General features: G+C 37.7%; 1 protein-coding gene across 2 annotated transcripts; it reads left to right on the forward strand.

Moving 5' to 3' along the window:
• The first annotated feature begins 3,146 nt into the window (after positions 1-3,146).
• Positions 3,147-19,218, forward strand: LOC113537237 (potassium voltage-gated channel subfamily A member 10). Of its 2 annotated transcripts, XM_034309826.2 has the most exons (3): positions 3,147-3,515; positions 12,200-12,378; positions 17,315-19,218. In XM_034309826.2, the coding sequence occupies exon 3, from the start codon at positions 17,493-17,495 to the stop codon at positions 19,161-19,163; it is 1,671 nt and encodes a 556-aa protein (XP_034165717.2). In that variant the 5' UTR covers positions 3,147-3,515; positions 12,200-12,378; positions 17,315-17,492; the 3' UTR covers positions 19,164-19,218. The 2 variants fall into 2 exon arrangements, with proteins under 2 accessions (XP_034165717.2, XP_026787445.2); XM_026931644.3 differs by lacking the exon at positions 12,200-12,378.
• Positions 19,219-19,421: the final 203 nt, after the last annotated feature.

The following is a 19,421-nucleotide window of genomic DNA, read 5'->3' on the forward strand; positions in this document are numbered from 1 at the left end:
GAAGCAATCTTAAACCTGTGTTTGTATTTTACTTTTCTGTGTTCAGTGTGCCATCTGTTTTGAGTGTCTGTCTGTGTGTGTGTGTGTGTGTGTGTGTGTGTGAGAGAGAGAGAGAGAGAGGTAAATGTGAGGAACATCTTCCCTTTGAGCATTGCCTGAATGTCAAAGTGGTGCTCAGAGCAAAATTTAAACTATTATTCAACAAAGGAAAGCATACCATGACTTCACCAATTCACAGAACACCAAGACAATCAGGAGAGTTTTAGCTCATGTTATTTATTATTAGTCAGTTTAATGGCAAGCTTTGTAGCAGCTGTACAGGAGATAAACCTATTAGAATCTTTTTGCACCATTTTTGTGTGCAATATACTGTATGTACCTGTGTACATCTATTAGGAGGAGAATAGCATGCACTGTAAACAGACAGTTATTGAGGAGAATTAAAGATGACAAGAAAAAGGAAGGAATCTCTATTCCTCTCTTTTAAGCATGAAAGAACTAAAGGGTGGTGTTCAAAGATATGCTTTGAGAGAGCGCTGTGGGATTGACAGAATATTCGCAGGAGACAGGAATAGATTAAACAGTGAGACAGGAGGAGGGAGGTGAAGAATAGAACATGACACCTTCGTGCAATGTTCATCATGAGGCAGTGTGAGCACACTATTTATTTTGCCCACCAGTTAATGCTCTCCTCTTCCTGCAATTTTTAGACTACTGACTGGTAAAACATGTTTTGTTTAGATGCATTATTATAAGCAGACATTTAACTATGAATGATTTCTTTCTCATTTCTATCCTTTTGAGTTTTGGATTGTTTGGTTTATATTTTTAACATGGCTTACGACAGGAGATCATAAGATGATGGAGGATAAAGAGAAGAAGTGGTAGGATTTTAAAAGGATCCTTTTACTATTCATAAAGCTCTTTTTATACTGCCTACAAAGGTACGGAGGTATGTACTGGGCTAGTTTTATTTACTGTATATTCTCTCAAATGTCTCTTAGATGATGCAGAGGAAACTCTGCATCAGAATCTGATGATACTCAAGAAAGTAGCACTGATTAGTTCATCTTTATTGCCCCCTAGAGGTGTTCAACAGTATCATGTACTTCATACAGCAACGCATCTGAACCAAGTGACTAAACAGCACAAAATGCCTGGTACAACTGCATTGAGAAACTGGATAGTGCAGAAAGTCTCTATGCTGTAATGGCTGGCTTGAGAAATACTACAGCACTGTGAAGTACCAGGCAAATGTCATTAGAACTTTATTTCCATTATTAGAAAATAGTATTTTTTGTAATAATGGTGATTGATGCATTATGCCTAATGAATGTTCTCTACTGGCAGATCATAGATAATAAAGCTTATTGGGCCTCACATATCCCTTGTACTATAAATAGAGTTTACAGTATTGATGTACCATGTGGTAGCAGAGATGCATGCCAAGATAAACTGCAGAGAGTCTTAAAATAGCCCTCACTGAATTAATTTTTCATCACTGTCCATAAGCTCAGCTCTGGCGTCTTCACACAAATCATGAAGAATTGGAGTCGTATAAAAGAGACAGAATGGCACACAGTAAAAGGAATGCCATGACCAGAAAAAACAGCTTTTTAAGGTACAAATTTGTGTGAAATTAGTTGGATGGATGGATGACAGATTTCTGAGGTCTTCTTTCATGTTAATACATAATGCAGTAGCTCTCTTTCTCCCTCTCTCTCTCTCTCTCTCTCTCTCTCTCTATCTATCTATATATACACACTCACAATCCACTTTATTAGAAACACCTATACACCTGCACATTCATTCAGTTATCTAATCAGCCAATCATGTGGCAGCAGCGCAATGCAAAAAAATCATGCAGATACAGATCAAGACCTTCAGTTAAAGTTCACATCAAACATCAGAATGAAGAAAAAGTTTGATTTCTGGTACTTTCACACCATTCTGTGTAAACTCTAGAGACTGTTGTGTGTGAAATTCCCAGGAGATCAGCAGTTTATGAAATATTCAAACCAGCTGTTCTGGTACCAACGTCCATGCCACGGATAAAGTCAAAGAGATCACACTTTTTCTTCATTTCTGCATGAATGTGCAGGTTTACAAGTATTTCTAATAAAGTAAACATTGATCGATCTACACACACACACAAACACACACAGAGTAAACTCTGTAAGTATTGGAACAGCTAGGCCAAATTATTTATTTATTTTTGCTATACACTAAGACATTTGGGTTTGGGTTTGAAAGATAAATATGATATGATAGCTCGAAATTTCAGCTTTCATTTCCTGATATTTGCATCTAGATGTGTTAATCTAAATTTTATACTGTAATATACATTACAATGTACTAGCTTTGCCAGGTTCTCTGATCTTAAATCAAATTCATCAAAATACACCTACATTTTACCTCCTGTACTGAAGGTGTTCTTCCTCTTCTCTCCACCAGGTATGCTATTATTGCAGCGCTTCTGGGGCACTGGGGCAGAAGTGAGTGATGAGATCAAAAAATGTAACCGAGTAGATGTCAGAGAGGTGAAGGACAGAAAGATACAACTACACAACCATGTCAGCAAACCACATTAGTTTATTAAAGAATAAAAGATAGCTTTAAATAGGAACACTATTCAGAATGTACAATGTATAAGCCATGAATACTACTGACTATAATACTGTATTCAGCATGTACAATGTATAAACCATGAATACAGTATTATAGTCAGTACTCAGCAAGTTGGTAAAATTAATACTGTTAAGTATTACACAAATTGTCACATCCCTGTCAACTCCTATGATCCTCAGCTCATGACCTCATCACATGACCTCCAGTGACGTTCCTACCCCCTCACAGTCAGCAGATTGCTAGTGTCACTCACTTGTTTACAGTCACACTATTTCTTTTTTAACAACCCAAATACTGTTACTTTGTGAAAAATTGCTCTAGCATTGTGTCTGTGACAAGTTATATAATTTATCTCTCTATTTTGACCATAGCCTGCTTCAGGTTTTCTGATTTAGTCTTGTCTAGCTTATGCCTGTTTGCTGATCACCTGACCTTTAGTCTTCCTATTTTGTTTGTCAGCTGATTTGCATAAAACCAAAACCTCTACTTATATCTGTCTATCCGCTTCATGACACGTACACTCTAAAAAACTATCCATGTGGCTAGTGACAAAAGCTCAAAATAAAGAACAATTTCGACATAAAAAATTAAATGTGTTACATGTACATGTACTAGTGAGTTGACAACTTATTTTAAGAAGTTTGTCAAACTGAAAAGAAAGAACTCTGTCTCAGCTTATTAATATATGGGTTTTGAACAAACAGTCTTGCTTTCACCTAACAACAAAAAAGTATTAAGTTAGTGAAACTTGAAAATGTAGTGAGCAAACTGAAAAAGCTGAGAACAGAGCTGGACCTTGTCTGAACATGCCAGAGCCAGACCTCGCCTACAGGAGGAGAAACAACAGCAGAACAATGAAGGAACGAGCGCGAGTGCAAACATCAAAGGTACATGCTGAGGAGCCTGACTATTTTTATTTGTTTTACTAGCAGCAACTATCAAACTATATCGGCACACAGTGCAAAAAAAAATCGTTGTCACAGGACACTAAATTTTAAAGTAACGTTAGAGCTTGCCCCTTGCTAATTCGACCGTTGGAAAGTTGACTTCAGCTAGCTAGCTAGCGTCTTCTAAGTTAGCTACAGCATGCCCTTTGCTAATTTGGAGTTAGTGAAGTTGACCGCTAGCTATCGTGTGTCTTCAGTTTTCTTAGGTTTTGTTATACAGTGGCAGCCTAATGACTGTAATCCGCACTGAATGTTTGTAGCATTAGTTCAAACACTGCGCATGTTTGAGAATAAGTCTTTGCGTTGTCCTAATTTAAATTTGGCACTATTGATGAAAGTTTGTGGATCACTTGACATTTTGAACTAAACCTCTAACAAATGTAGGTTACTAAACTTTTTTTTTCCTGCGGAGTCTGTTGTAGAAGCGCCATTTTGTTGTGTTGTACTTTGAAGATTAACCGTGTTGTAGAAGCACCATTATGTTCATTCTTACATCAGTGCTTGAACGATTTTGTAACGTTTTTGTACGTAAGAACAATTTTTATTTAACAATGTTTGATAGACACGTTTAGATACATTTAGACACTAGACACAGTTAGACCAATTTCATTGAATCTACATATAGTTTGCCTTCGTGTTTCCACCAGAGCGTGATTCAATAAACAATTATAATAAAATTGAAACTGCTGTGTTTTTTTTATTCTGACAGAATTGAAATTAGTTACTATTACTCAAAAAATTAAGGTAACAATTTGAATGGACATTTCTGAGTAGACTGAAGGCAAAATAAATAAGATAGAACAGCTTAAATTAACTCATTTGTCCACATAATAATATTAAGATGGCTCAACTTAATTAAGCTTTTAGAGGACAATTCAAATCATGTTGGTTGTGCTAAACAAATTGAGGTGGGCTAACTAGAAAAGTCTCACAATATTTACTCAAAAATGGCTTGAGTTGAAATAACTTAAAAGATCCATGCAAATTGTTACCTTATTTTTTTAAGTTGAGCCAGTGTATTATTTTTTAGGGGGTATGGTTCAAATAGACTACTAGCATTCAGTGCTATGACAATTATGAGTATAGTGAAAGAACCGGAAATGCATGAGCAGTGTTAAGAACTTCTGTCAACAGCAGCATTGCATGCAAGCTGGATACATATGTATACATATATACAGTCTTTGGAGTCTTTGGTTTATACTCTGCGTTAACATGTATATGTGTCGTGACACAGGGAGGGAGATAAGCGTGACAAGCAGAGACAGAGAGACACTATAGCTTGCCTGTGAATTATGTATGACCAATAAGCAAGCACCTTAAAAGCTCTGTTATGAGGGTGTATAAATAATTAATAAATTACCTATAAAATGAATCCTTAATACATATAACATTAACCTGTAACATTATACTGTAGACAATATAACATTGATATAACAATTCATAACACAGACAAAGTATAACAGATGTACAGTGTAAAATGTTGCTTGTGTAAGTGCTTGTGTAAGTGAATCAGGCTGCATAAAAATCAATACGTCATTTTATTACTTTCTGAGCTATTCAGCTCTATTGATCTTGAGGCAGACAGCTTAAGTTAAACAGAGAATCTGTAAGTCCATTTAGCTAAGGTGATAGGCAGATTACTGTCTGAAATACTTCAGAAAAACAGTACAGCTCAAAAGACTACAAGCAAATCAGGTGGAAGATAAATGGCACAACAGAGCCATAGTCATCAAGTGTTTAATATACATTTAAAACCTTTTTTTTATTATTCATTCTTTAAATTGTAGAAAATGTTTAGACTCATTAGAACTTACTTTGTCCATTATCCTCTGTAAACAAAAGATATGTGCATGAAAAAAAACTTGTTTCAAGCAGAAAAAAACATTTGTGCTGCCAGCAGCAACAGCTGCTGTGAAAAATTGTGCCTAAGAATATCAGCCCATATTCACAGGCTGGAAATAGCACATCAGGACGAAGAGAATAACACCATAACTCCAGCTCCTATTGGATCACTGAACCATCTCTCACGCTTGATTTTGTTTGTCCAATAGGCACAGCATGGGTGTCCACAGCCTGTGGTGTTTTGCTGGACCACGGGTTAGGCAGATGGTCTCACAGTGGGAGACAGGGATGGAGGTGGAGAGGTTGAAGCGTGAGTGCCTGCAAGAGGTGCTGTGGGATAGGCAGTGCAGCCTGGAACACTAATGAAGAACTGCAGGGGAGGGGTGGAGCCACCAGGCTTTAGAGAGGTCTACAGGGTGTCTTTGTGTTGGCTGCACCGTGGCAGCATTTGCAAGTTATTTTGAACAGAACACCTCAAATTAAGGTGGCACAACAATCACATTTGTGTACAATTTATAACCATAAAACAATGAAAATTGATAATACTGTATTGCACAAGGTATAAATATATAAACATTAAATATTATACTTGTATACAAATATTCATACCGAAATTTCTCACAGATGTTCAACTGAGTTGAGATCTGGTGAGTACAAAAGCTATAGCATATGTTTTTATATTCAGTGAACCCTTGTCCCCTGTGGATGGCGGTATTGTCATCCTGGAAGAGACAACTTCCATCAGGATAGAAATATTTCATCATAGGACTAAAGTGATCAGTCAGAATAACATTGTACTGATTTGTAGTAGTGACTCTTTCCTCTAAGGGGACCAACGAACTCAAACCATGCCAGCACAGAAGCCACTGGCTATTCATTTCATTTGTCACCCTTTATATGCTCATTGACCACTTTATTATGAACACTTGTACACCTGCTCATTCATGCAATTGTCCAATCAGCAAATGTGCCAGCAGTGCATAAGTACATAAAATCATACAGATACAGGTCAGGTTAATGTTTACATCAAACATCAGCATGTGATCTCTGACTTTGACCTTGGCATGGTGCCAGATGGCCTGGGTTGAGTATTTCAGAAACTGCTGCTCTCATGGGATTTTCACACACGTCAGTCTTTAGAATTTACACACAGTGGTGTGGGGGGAAAAATCCATTGAGTGGTGGGCAGAAATGACTTGTTGATGAGAGAGGTCTGAGGAGAATGGCCAGACTGGTTTGAGATGACATGAAGTCTAAAGTAACTCAAATAAGCACTCTTTACAACCGTGGTGAGCAGAAAAGCATCTTAGAATGCACAACATGTCAAACCTTGAGACAAAGAGGCTACAACAGCAGAAGGCCACATTGGGTTCCACTCTTGTCAGCCAAGATCAGGAATCTGAGGCTACAGTGGACACAGGCTCAACCAGGTGTTGTAAATATTAACAGTTTTTTGAGCATTACCTGAAGGTCTTAACCTGTGTCTGCATGATTTTATGCATTGCGCTACTGTCACATGATTGGTTGATTGGATAATTGCAAGAATGAAAAAGGGTACAGGTGATCCTACTAAAGTGACCTGTGAGTATATACACCCTGGATGGGATGCTAGTCCACCACACAGACACACGTTCACACCTAGGTAACCTGAGCTCAGAATCAAATTGGGGACCCAGGAGCTCTAAGGCTACAATGCTACTCACAGTGCCACATTGCTGTCCCATATATTTATACACTTCAGATTAAATAAATTTGCTGTAGATTTTACTGCCAAGTTGAGTCTTACTCAATGATCCATCCATGGCAGTTTGGTGGTGCTGGGAGTTGAATACAAACCCTTCTGATCTATAGCACAACCATCGCAACTGGCTTGCAGTGATTCCACCACTGAATTAACTCCACTAAAAGATTGCATTGAATCAGCATGAGCTAGTTGTGATAGATCAGTGGTTAAGGCTTTGAGTTAGAGTTTAGCAGACCATGCCTAGCACTGGCAAACACCCTTGACTGGGTCCTTGAACACAACCTTTAACCAGCTCAGGTGCGTCCTGCATCAGCCAAATGAGCAATTGGATAATGTGCTATTTTATACTATGTACTATTTTACAGTAAATATATTTTACGGTTGTTCACTGTAAATTGTACAGTGCTCTACTGGCCACCCAAGTTGCCAGTAAATTATTGTAAAAAATTTACAGCAGTATTGAACAGTGTGAGCTCATTATCCATTTGTGTTTCATCATGTTTTCCTCCTGAAAACATGCAGGTATGTGGATTTGCTCTACTACGTTGCTCGTAGGTATGAATGAACTTGTGAATGTGTACCTGTCTCATACCCAGTGTTCCTGGAATAGACTCCGGATGCACCATGACTCTGATATGGATAAGCAGTTACACACAGACACACATACAGACAGATATAAAGACAGACAGATATAAAGTCAGGTCCATAAGTATTTGGACAGTAATAGATTTTTCGTAATTTGTCCTCTGTACACCACCACAGGATTTGAAATGAACCAGTCAAGATATGACTGAAGTGTAAACTTTCAGCTTTAATTCAAGGGGTTTAACGAAAATATTGTATCAACAATTTTGGAATTACAGCCATTTTTTACAGAGTCCCTCCATTTTCACAGGCTCAAAAGTATTTGGACTAACTACCATAATCATAAATATTAGGATTACTGTTAATACTTGGATGCAAATCCTTTGCAGTCAATGATTGTCTGAAGTCTGGGAGCCAGGGAAATCACCAAATGCTGAGTTTCCTTCCTTGAGATGCTTTGCCAGGACTTTACCGCAGCTGCCTTCAGGTGCTGCTTGTTTATGGGTCTTTCTGCCTTCAGTTTTGTCTTCAGTAAGTGAAAAGCATGCTCAATTGGGTTGAGGTCAGGTGACTGATTCAGCCATTTAAAAACATTCCATTTCTTTGCCTTAAGAAGCTCTTGGGTTGCTTTCGCGGTATGTTTTGGGTCATTATCCATCTGTACTGTGAAGCACTGTCTTGTCAGTTTTGCAGCATTTGACTGAATCTTAGCAGAAAGTATAGCTGTATACACTTCAGAATTCATCCTGCTACTTCTACCAGCAGTCACATCATCAATAAACACCAGTGACCCAGTTCCATTAGCAGCCATACATGCCCGTGGCATAACACTTCCTCCACATGTTTGACAGATGATGTGGTATGCTTTGGATCATGAACCCTTCCTTTCCTTCCTTTTCTTCTCATCATTCTGGTACAAGTTAATCTTGCATCAGAACTGGTCAGGCTTTTTTGAGATTTCATTTATTTTTATTTTTTTTTGCAACGTCTAATCTGTTCTTTCTGTCCTTGAGTGTTACCAGTAGTTTGCATCTTGAGGTAAACCCTCTGTATTTACATTCATGAAGGCGTTTCTTGATTGTAGACTTTGACTGCCTCCTCCAGAGTGTTTTTGACTTGGCTGGTGAAGTGGTTTTTCTTCGCCAGGGAAAGAATTCTGCGATCATCCACTTTAGTTTTCTTCCGTGGCCTTCCAGGCTTTTTGGTTTTGCTGAGCTTGCCAGAGCATTACTTCTTTAAGAATGTACCAAATTGTTGATTTGGCCACTCCTATAGTTTCTGCCATCTCTCTGATAGGTCTGTTTTGTTTTTTCAGCCTAATGATAGCCTCCTTCACTTGCATCGACACCTCTTTGGACCGGAGTTCCCATGAACAGCTACCAAATGCAAATTCAACACTTGGAACTCCAGACCTTTTATCTCCTGAATTTGTCATGAAATAATGAGGAAAGAGGCAACACCTGGCCATGAAACTGCTTATCAGTCAATTATTCAATTACTTTTTGAGCCTGTGAAAATGGAGGGACTCTGTAAAAAATGGCTGTAATTCCTAAACAGTTAATGCAATATTTTTTGTTAAACCCCTTGAATTAAAGCTGAAAGTCTACATTTCGGTCACATATTGATTGCTTCATTTCAAATCAATTGTGGTCGTGTTCAGAGGCAAAATTACATAAATTGTGTCACTGTCCAAATACTTATGGACCTGACTGTATAGACGTATACATATACACAGAAAATTTTGACGTAAGACATTATTTATCATCAGAATCTCTCCACACATCAATAGGACCATCTTTATTGGAATAGATAGATACTCATGGCCTTTGAAGGGAGTGGACCATCAAAACCCTGCAAAGCAATCTTATTAATTGGAGTGATGCTGCAGTGTGATTACAGCCAGCTTTTCTTTGCGTACTGAAGAGCAAATTTGGCTGTTCATCAAAGCCCCATCACAATCTGTCCCTATATTCTGGCAACGCAACACTCTTTGCTTTGGTCCAAGTACTGAATTGTAAGGAATCACACACATCCTGCTTATAAAGTCAATTATAGTTTCATAATTGTATTTTAATGGCAATTTTAATATAATATAAATAGCATAAACACTACTGAAAGAAAAGGCACAGGGAACTGCATTCGAATCCATAAATACCTGAGTTACTAGCTGCTTTTAAATGAAGACCCACCTCTTCACTAAACATTTAAACTAGAACTAAATTTACAGAGCTTAATTTCTTTTAATTATACTGTTCTATTTGCTGTACTAACTTTCACACTAACTCCTATGTAACAGGGTTTTAGTCTTATGGTATTCTTAGACCATGGCCTATTTGCACCAGCACAAGGATATGTTTTAAAATAGAGACTTCACCTCCAATTCTGTGAATAAGAGCATCTGCTAAATGTGGTAAATGTTAAAGTAAATGAATACTGCAGCTGTTCTCTATAAGGAAGCATGTTTCCAGAAGTGACAGATTGAAAAAAGAATAACCTCCTATCACTATTAAATAAACAATAGTTCACTCCCCTTGCTAATCAGACTGACTTGTTTACTTTAAAAATCAGCCCCCTTTCCCTACATTCCCTTAAAAGGTACATAAATGGGCTCAAAAATTAGTAGCTTTATTATTAGACACAAAACATATTTTGTTGTATAAGTTCATTTAATATCGAATTTTTAGTTCATGCAGCAGGTGCAACTTTTATTCTCCCGAGAAAAGTTAGATGCAGTTGTGACATGACTTCTTAATAATGGTAATAAGTCTTTTGTTTTAATGCAACACTTTTGTAAGTGGCTCTTTGGATGAGCTCCAGATACATCTCATGTGATGCTAAGATGCTGTCAAAGCTGAATCTTAGATCAGGGTTCAGATTAGCAGTGAAATGGTAGGACTTTACTTGAACTTCTTACAAGATGCCTGTTATGATTTTCCATGACACTTTACATCCAGAGATCTGTCACATGCTCATATTTGTAATTCTGTGTTCTCTACTTCGCGTATGTTTTATGACGAATCTTATGATATGTACTTTAAGGGAAACTGTCCAAACATACATTATTTTACACAGTAGCCACAGAAAATACTTATTTCTGATTACCTGCCAGCTGTTCATTATTGTCCTATGTTGGTGCGAAACAGGAATTATTCAGAAAATAATGATTTATAGTTTATAGTGCTTAAAATAATTAAATTAAAAGCAAGAAGAACACAGTGAAATAATGCTGTCCAGCATAACAACAGTGGTACAAATATTGCTTATTGGGAGGACAGGGGGTGTAGAAGGTTATGTAGATAAAATGACCATAGGTTGCTGTATTTAAGTTATATGCAAACAAAACATGTACAAAGCCTCCAGTTTTGTAACATATGTAAATAGCCAGGGTGTAAGTGAGATAACACCTGATTGTCGATATGGGAAAATAACAGGGCGCATTGTTTTCTTTCTATTTTCAGTCATTTTAGAACAAGTTGTTGGGTGTTATCTCACATATCACATGCAAAATATTACCAGTGATGTTCTAGTCAATATACACAGTATGACCAATATATGACAAGCACTTTCTGATGTTACCATAAATTTAACATGAGTTATGTCATAACAACTCGTTTCCTTTCATAAGAAATTATATGTCAAATGGCACTTCCACAGAGGTCAGTGCAGATGTAACACCTATTTCTGAGTTATGATACATTATACGTACATATAACAAAACTGTAGTGACAGATTATGACAATGTACAACATCTGCCATGTTTATAACATAGTTAAAGTCACTCTAATAAAACAAAGTTTAAGTAAAGTACAAAATGTACACAGTGAATAAAGGCTCTGATTATATTTCCTATTCCAGCTCCAGATGTTTCATAAAGCATTAATAACATCTATCCATCTGATACATTCTGCTATCTTTAAAATACCTACTCATACATCCATTACTAATCAGGGTGACTTTCAGGTTCTGTTCACTTTGTGAGAGATTTACTGTGCACAACTCAGCATTTCTGTGACCTAAACAAAACACACACAAAACAAACATACTTACAAAACATTTGTGAAGATTGTGAAGATTTTGACAATATTAAATGAGTGCTTGTTGGCTCTTTCTGAAAATTAATTTTTCCTTAGCTTTGCTGATTTCTGGGCAAGAAGCTGAGAGAAGCATTAGCTAATGACTCCTTCTGGTCTTAACTCACAATAAAATGAATGGCACTGCACAGACTAAGCAATTTAGAGCCCCGGGCTGTATTCTAGTAGCTGCTGAGCACTGCTGCAGATGTAAGTGTGCGCGTGTGTGTCTGACAGTGATGTTGGGTGCAGAGTCAGATCCCCTGGGTTGAAAATGGAGGTGGGGTTTGAAGCGAATATGGGGTGGCGTGGCTTAGATGAATGTGTGTGTGTGTGTGTGTGCGCGCAACCTGGAGATGTTACATTGCTTGCTTACTCTGCAGGAGCTCAGGTCTCTCAGTCCTCCCACTGAGTCTCAGAAGCGAGCTGACTCCTGTACCGAGGGCTTCTCCTGTTGTTCATCAGTAGCTTTTTGGCCTGGCCGAAACAGAGACTAAGACACGGGGGGGGCACCAAGTGATCTCCTCACATACCAACTTTCAGACCAAGTATGATTAAGATGGTAAGACTATGCACTTCTGTGTATCTGTGTGTGTGTGTGTTCTTGTGGGTGGGTGTGAGTGTGTCTGGTTGGTGACTGATGGAAGCCCTGAATCTCAGGTTACTCAGGAGCTATAAGATTACTGCAGGAGAGGTTTAACTGATCCTGGGGCTGCAGGGATCTGATTGTAAGGCAGACCAAAAGGAAGAATAGGAGAGAGAGAGAGAAAGACCCCCATGCCACCCGGAGCTACGAGCTCATATAGAGACGCTACGATCAGAGGACAGGCTGGTGAGTGTCTTTCAGACCCCTTTCTAGTGGAGAGAGTGAAAGTGTGTGTGGTGGCAAAGTTTTGGAGCTCTTTAGAGTGATGCCTTGTGAGTGAGTGTTTACTATAGTTAGCTAAGTCTTGGTGGATTCTCTTTGTGTGTATGTGCATATTAAAATAGACTGCATAGGTAATAAGTAAGGATAATTTTTAATGATTGTCCATTTAGAGCACTAACATATAAAAATTTAGCTTGAGAGGTCCATTTCCCAGCACGTCTACCATAGAGGACATGTAAATTAATTTACATTAAATTTTTATAATGTAATGCATAATGTTTAATATTCTACAAATATTCAAAGAAAAAAGGATACTCTCAAGTAGTGTGCAAAGCTGTATTCAAAATTCTTGGACTCGGTGACTTATCAGACTCAGTACCAACAGATTTATAAGTTCAAATACTGTATGGTGAAGCCAAAGACAAATTTCCACTTTGTGGACAATAAAGGTAACTAACTAACTAAAATTGTAGATGTTTAGATAAATTAAAACAAGCCAAATATTAAGTATATCTATTCATCAAGAACTGGATATGTGAAGGACAACCACAAAGAAACAAAAGCTGATAGAGAAACAGAAACTGTTCTTCTTGAAATGCGTATCTAATTTTTTCAAGTTTCATTTTTCTGGACGAAGAAACTATCCTTCTGTGGTGATTATAGTGATTTTTATTAAAAGGTCTTTCAGGATGGAATGTTTTCAAGAGATGACCTAACACCATACAAAGCACTTTCTGTCCTCTACAGTGCTGCAATGAGTGTGGAGTCAGCAAATAATCCAGATGTGCCCAGTGTAAAACAATGGGTTTATCCTTGTGGTGTATCCAGGGAAACTTTCCTACCATTTTATGATTGATGTTCCTTAAACTGCACACACACACACACACATACACTCTGCAGTGGGCTTAGATATCATCCCTCTATGCATTTTTCTAGACAAAGTGCTGCAGAATAAGGACAGATGCTCATGTCACCTTCCTCGTTGTCTATCCATGTTAAACCTGCACCTAATAGTTAACTCCAAGTATGTATCCACATTTTGTAAATCACACCTTAAAATTGACCTTTGTGTATAATTTACTAAATCATATTGAAAACTATACATTTACAGCTTTCTAATAAAGAGCACTTTCTTGACCTTGAAATAAGATTTTATACCATTATACTGTAAAACTATTATTTTTATATATATATATATATATATATATATATATATATATATATATATATATATATATATATATATATATATATATTATATAAATGGAATGCATTAAAACTGCAGTTGTTCAGTTGAATAAAAAAAGGTACAGAATGCAAGAATATTCAGTATATGGAGAAAAAGAAAAAAAATACATTCCCAAAACTAGATGGTGTACAAACTAAAATGTGTAAACTATGACATGTACATGGAGATATTTGGAACCTTTGGTTACAGTAGAAGTTTCTATTACCACTACATTGCTATTTTAGTTTAAATTTCAGTTTAAATGTTACATGATAGGATTTAACATCCTGCAAGTCTTTCATCATTGCAATGCACAAACATAAGACGGAAAATCCGCAGTATGGTGTGCAAAAATGTTCACTGGCCAGACAGGCTGAATGCGCGTAATTTAACACACTCTAACCATACAAGAAAGATGAAAAACAATCAGTGTCAAAAAGACAAAACATTCGGTAAATATACGCATGGATTTAGTGGTGGGACATTAATGGAATTTTAGTGCACATAAAATTTCATTTTTTTATATTTTTTATAATAATTACTTATTCTTGATAATTGCAGTTAATGTAAAAGGTAACACTTAATTCCAAATGTCAGCAGTAGCATTGGTTAATGTTCGTGTTTTTAGCTTTCAGTGAAATCAGCAATGCTACTGCTGACAGTATATATGTTTATTTATATATATTAACTGCAATTAAAGTTAGAAGTAATACTAAGTAATTATTATAGAAAATATTAAAAATTTAATTTTATGTGCACAAAAATTCCATTAATAAGCAAGATCATTTTCTTGTATCTTTTCTATAAGAAGGAATTATTTTGGAGCATGTATGATAAACTGGATTTGTAGCGTCACCTGACATTAGCCTTTTGCCGTACAACAGAGGTCACTTTTCTATCATCATTTGCACATATTTACTGCTGTCTGTTATCTTTGGCAAGTTTAGCATTGGCAAAATTGACTCTGTGCAAGCACATTTGTTTCAAGCTAAGGAACAAATAATTAAGTAATAATTAACTTCCCCACTTTCCCCATTTTCACTGGCAGCCACTACCTGTAATATAACCAGGGAAAAGCAGAATGATCATTTCGAGTTTAACTAATTTCAAAAGTTTAAATTAGTTTTAACAGTACTTAATGAGTATGGAAGTAAAAGGCTAACTGTTTGCTTTCTACCACATTTAACTCATTGAAATTCGTTTTATGCAGATTTCACTATTTACAATAAGAGTAATTAGAGCTATTATCCATTTAAAGTTCTTTTAATATTTTTTATTATTTTTGACATCTGTAGTATACCAGGACCTTAAATGTATTTTCCTAATTGCCAAGAAAAGAAATATATAAATGCATGGGAGCTAGAGTCTTAAAAAAAAAAAAAAAGTGAAATTCGTTTATCTTATTGATATACATGTTTGTTGTCCTGAATGTTGTATCTGTGAAATCTTACACTAGCAATGAATAATCAAGCTTTTTGCTAACAGCAAAACTATGATATATTTTGCAGTTATTGAAAAAAATGCATGGCCACAAAAAGCTCCAGTGTCAGTATAACTCAGTCCTCTGACAGCTATAGTGGAAAGGACAGTCCCTGCAGTATACTAATAGGGTCAGTGGAATATCACACGGAGCGAAGGTGAGAGGTGTCAGATGTATTACTGTCCAGTGTTGCCACTTGAGTTGTCATGGTGCCAATGGCTTTTCTCTTTAGCTGCTGCTAGTTTCACGGTGTCAAGTTTTAAGAAGTCTAGCTGTTTAAATCCTTTGTTTAGGCTTTGGTTACCTGTCTCCAGCAAACTCCTTGGAAGATAGTTGACTGATATTAAGGAGCACAACTGATATTAAGCACATGGTTCTCCACCTCATATGTCTACATAGAGCACTAGACAAATGATCAGCCTACTATCTTATTTTTTATTCCTTATGAGCTGAAAGGTACTGTTATTAAATTATGTTAATTAAGTGTTATATCAGCTGTTATGGTCTTACATAATAAGTAACAGCAGTGCTTATTAGTTCTTCTGATTCAAAAAGGCATTTGTTCAGTGCAAGGATAACAATAAAATTTCTTGTCACCTTCTTCCCTTTCTTATGTTGTTAAATCACTCATTACTATACTCCAAAATCATTCACACATTCATTCAGCTTCAGTAGCTCCTTTGTACTGGTCAGGGTACCCACTGCACCATGGTGCTGTCCACTATACTCCAAATGATCAGTGCACACAGAGTGGGAGGTGTCAAATGTGTTATGGTCCTGTGCTGCCACATGAACTTGTCTTGGTCCCAAAGACTTTTCTATTATGTTGCCGCTGGATTCACGGTGTCAAGCTTAGATAATTCTCTTCATCATAGAATCAACTGCGTCACCATGGGATACTGCTAATAAGACCGACCATGTTATATAAGTATGTGATTGAGTGTGGTGATAATGGAAAGTTTTTAATGTTTGTTCTTTGGTTGTTTGAAACAAATATATTTGTTATATTCTGTCAAAACAAAAAATGTAAGTGTTTTATCAGAAAAATTCAAAATGTAATAACTCATATATATAGTCTTTTAGACTTCAATGTGATGTGACTGAGTTAGGACCTTTCTACTAGGAAAAAGAAGTAGAAGTTAAGAAGTAGCAGTAGTTTTTGTCCACACGTGTCCACAAATTTGTAATTTTTGACTTACAGTCACATCACAGACCTTTTTGAATATATAGTCTATCGTTTATATGATAATATAAAAGTATGACATAATAAGACAAAAATATAATATAATAGATAAGTAAATGTAATAATGATGTTAAATTTAGAACTGAAATGCTATTAGACCCCACTCCTGGGAAATTTTCAAATTACACTAGACATAACTGTGAAGCCTGATTTATTTCACATGTGTCTTTGACTGTTCTCTTTTTGCTTTTCTTACTCTGGGTATCTGTCAGCCTTTTTTTTGTTGAGCGATGACTCCAATTAGTTACATTTGCTGAGCTTGGTAGTCCTATATGTTGGTGGGGATTGGGGGGTTGTGGTTAGATGAGGTGCACTAAGAGAGACATGTGAGTGAAATAGGATTATAAAATGTGATCTTCCCTTTGGGGTGGACACAGGCAAAGAGAATACACATGAGGCTTATTTGAATGTATTATTTATGAATGTTGAAGAGAGGGCAAACAGAATAAGCTAAGCTGTACAGAATACCGTCCAACAAAATTCAATTTGTAGCCTGCAAAATGGAAATGTCCAAGAGTTCTATCCAAAAATGTCCAAATTCTATCCAATCGGAATTCCTATATTTTCTCAGTATACAAAGTCAGGGTAATCTGACTTAGCGTGCTCAATTGAATTCCACTATGACGTCCAGTCATGGGCAATGACAGAGCTGTTCTGTATTCTTTGTCTTTGTCTACAGATCAGGTGATGGTGTCTTGGGATTTGTCTCCCTGCTGCAGAACGAGTTAGGACAAGCCTGGATCCTCCTCTAGCTTGCTGCACTCTGCAGTATAGGGTGGCCTGTGCCCGTGGTTTCCACTCAGCAGTTCATCCTGGGTTAAGCAGCTCAAGTGTGCCCCAGGGAGGGCAGGGAGGCCATGGAGGTTCCTCTGGTTAACTTTGAGAACCTGGATGACATCGGAATTAACTTGGGTGACCCAAGTGACTCAGGATATCCAGCTTCACCCACTTCAGAGACACCAGAGCAGAACCAGCTGACCCATGGTCTGGATTCACCAACGCATTCACCGCAAAGATATAGAAGACCTGGAAATACAACAACCTCTCCCACAACACTCACTAAGAAAGGGACCTCTAGTTGCAACAGTCTCATCTCTAACTGGAAGGTACTTATGAATAGTGAAGGCAGTCCCTGTGAGGCTCTCCTAGGCAAGGTGGCTAAAGACTGTTGTGATGACTTGTTTGCAGAAAAGCAGAACCTTGAAGAGGGTGACCAAAGAGTAGTCATCAATGTCTCAGGAATGATGTATGAGACGACACTTAAAACCCTGAACCAGTTCCCTGATACCCTGCTTGGGGATCCTAAGAGGAGGATTGACTATTTTGACCCCATGAAGAATGAGTATTTTTTTGACCGCAATCGCCCAAGCTTTGATGGAATCCTGTACTTCTATCAGTCCGGTGGTAAGATCCGAAGACCAGCAAATGTACCATTGGATGTTTTTGCTGATGAGATTGTCTTCTACAGGCTGGGCCATGAAGTGATGGAACAGTTCAGGGAGGATGAAGGTTTCATCAAAGACCCCGAACCGCAGTTACCGAAAAGCGAGCTTCACCGCCAGTTCTGGCTCTTATTTGAGTACCCAGAGAGCTCTAGTGCCGCCAGATCTGTGGCTCTAGTGTCTGTTCTTGTCATCACTATCTCCATTTGTATCTTCTGTTTAGAGACTCTCCCAGAGTTCCGCGATGATCATGAATTCTCCCAAAAAGTTGTTAATGTAACCCGCGATGTTAATGGAACACTTCTGTCCCCAAGCCCTCCTCCCAAAACCCTGGAATCTACCTTTACAGATCCCTTCTTTGTGATAGAAACTATATGTATAATTTGGTTCTGCTTTGAGCTAGGAGTGCGCTTTGTTGTGTGCCCCAGCAAAAGTGAGTTTTTCAGCAACATCATGAACGTGATTGATATTGTTTCCATCATGCCGTACTTCATCACTGTAGTCACAGAGCTCATGGCCACTCATGACTCGGCAGCTAATCAGAACATGTCTCTGGCCACATTACGTGTCATAAGACTGGTGAGAGTATTCAGGATCTTCAAACTCTCCCGTCATTCCAAGGGGCTACAGATTCTAGGGCAAACCCTAAAGGCTAGTATGAGGGAGCTTGGCTTGCTCATCTTTTTCCTGTTCATTGGAGTCATCCTTTTCTCCAGTGCCATTTATTTTGCTGAGGTTGATGAACCCGAAACACAATTTGTGAGCATCCCAGAGGGGTTCTGGTGGGCTGTGGTCACCATGACAACAGTTGGCTATGGTGACATGTGCCCGATAACCTTGGGGGGTAAGATGGTGGGAATCCTCTGTGCCATCGCTGGAGTGCTGACAATTGCTCTGCCTGTTCCTGTCATTGTTTCTAACTTCAACTATTTCTACCATCGTGAAACAGAGCAGGCAGAGAAGCAAGTGATGGATGCAGCTGCAGAGGCTGCTGCAAATCAGAAGACTGATGAAAAATATGATAGTAACTATTCTCTGGACAAGAGCAATGGGAACTGGCAGACTGAAAAAAATGGCATTCCTTGAAAAAAGTAGTGCTACTAAAACCAGCATTACTAGCAATAAAAAGACTGAACAACAATGCACTTAGAAAACATCATTTTGGATTAACAATTATGTACTTACTGTAATGCATAAATGAACAGTACTTTTGTTGTAAATGCAGTCATATCAAGAAACTTTGGAAATGATGCAGAGCAGGCCAAAGGCTGCTGAAAACACCTCAGAAACATGGCTGTGCTACACCTTAAAACCTCTTGGGTCAATCTGCCTAGTAAAGAGCCA

Source organism: Pangasianodon hypophthalmus, chromosome 2, assembly GCF_027358585.1.
Source record: "Pangasianodon hypophthalmus isolate fPanHyp1 chromosome 2, fPanHyp1.pri, whole genome shotgun sequence".
In the NCBI taxonomy this organism is placed as follows: Eukaryota; Metazoa; Chordata; class Actinopteri; order Siluriformes; family Pangasiidae; genus Pangasianodon; species Pangasianodon hypophthalmus.

Coding starts and splice junctions, on each gene's coding strand:
- LOC113537237 (XM_034309826.2), top strand. CDS start 17,493: ATGGAGGTTCCTCTGGTTAACTTTGAGAACCTGGATGACATCGGAATT.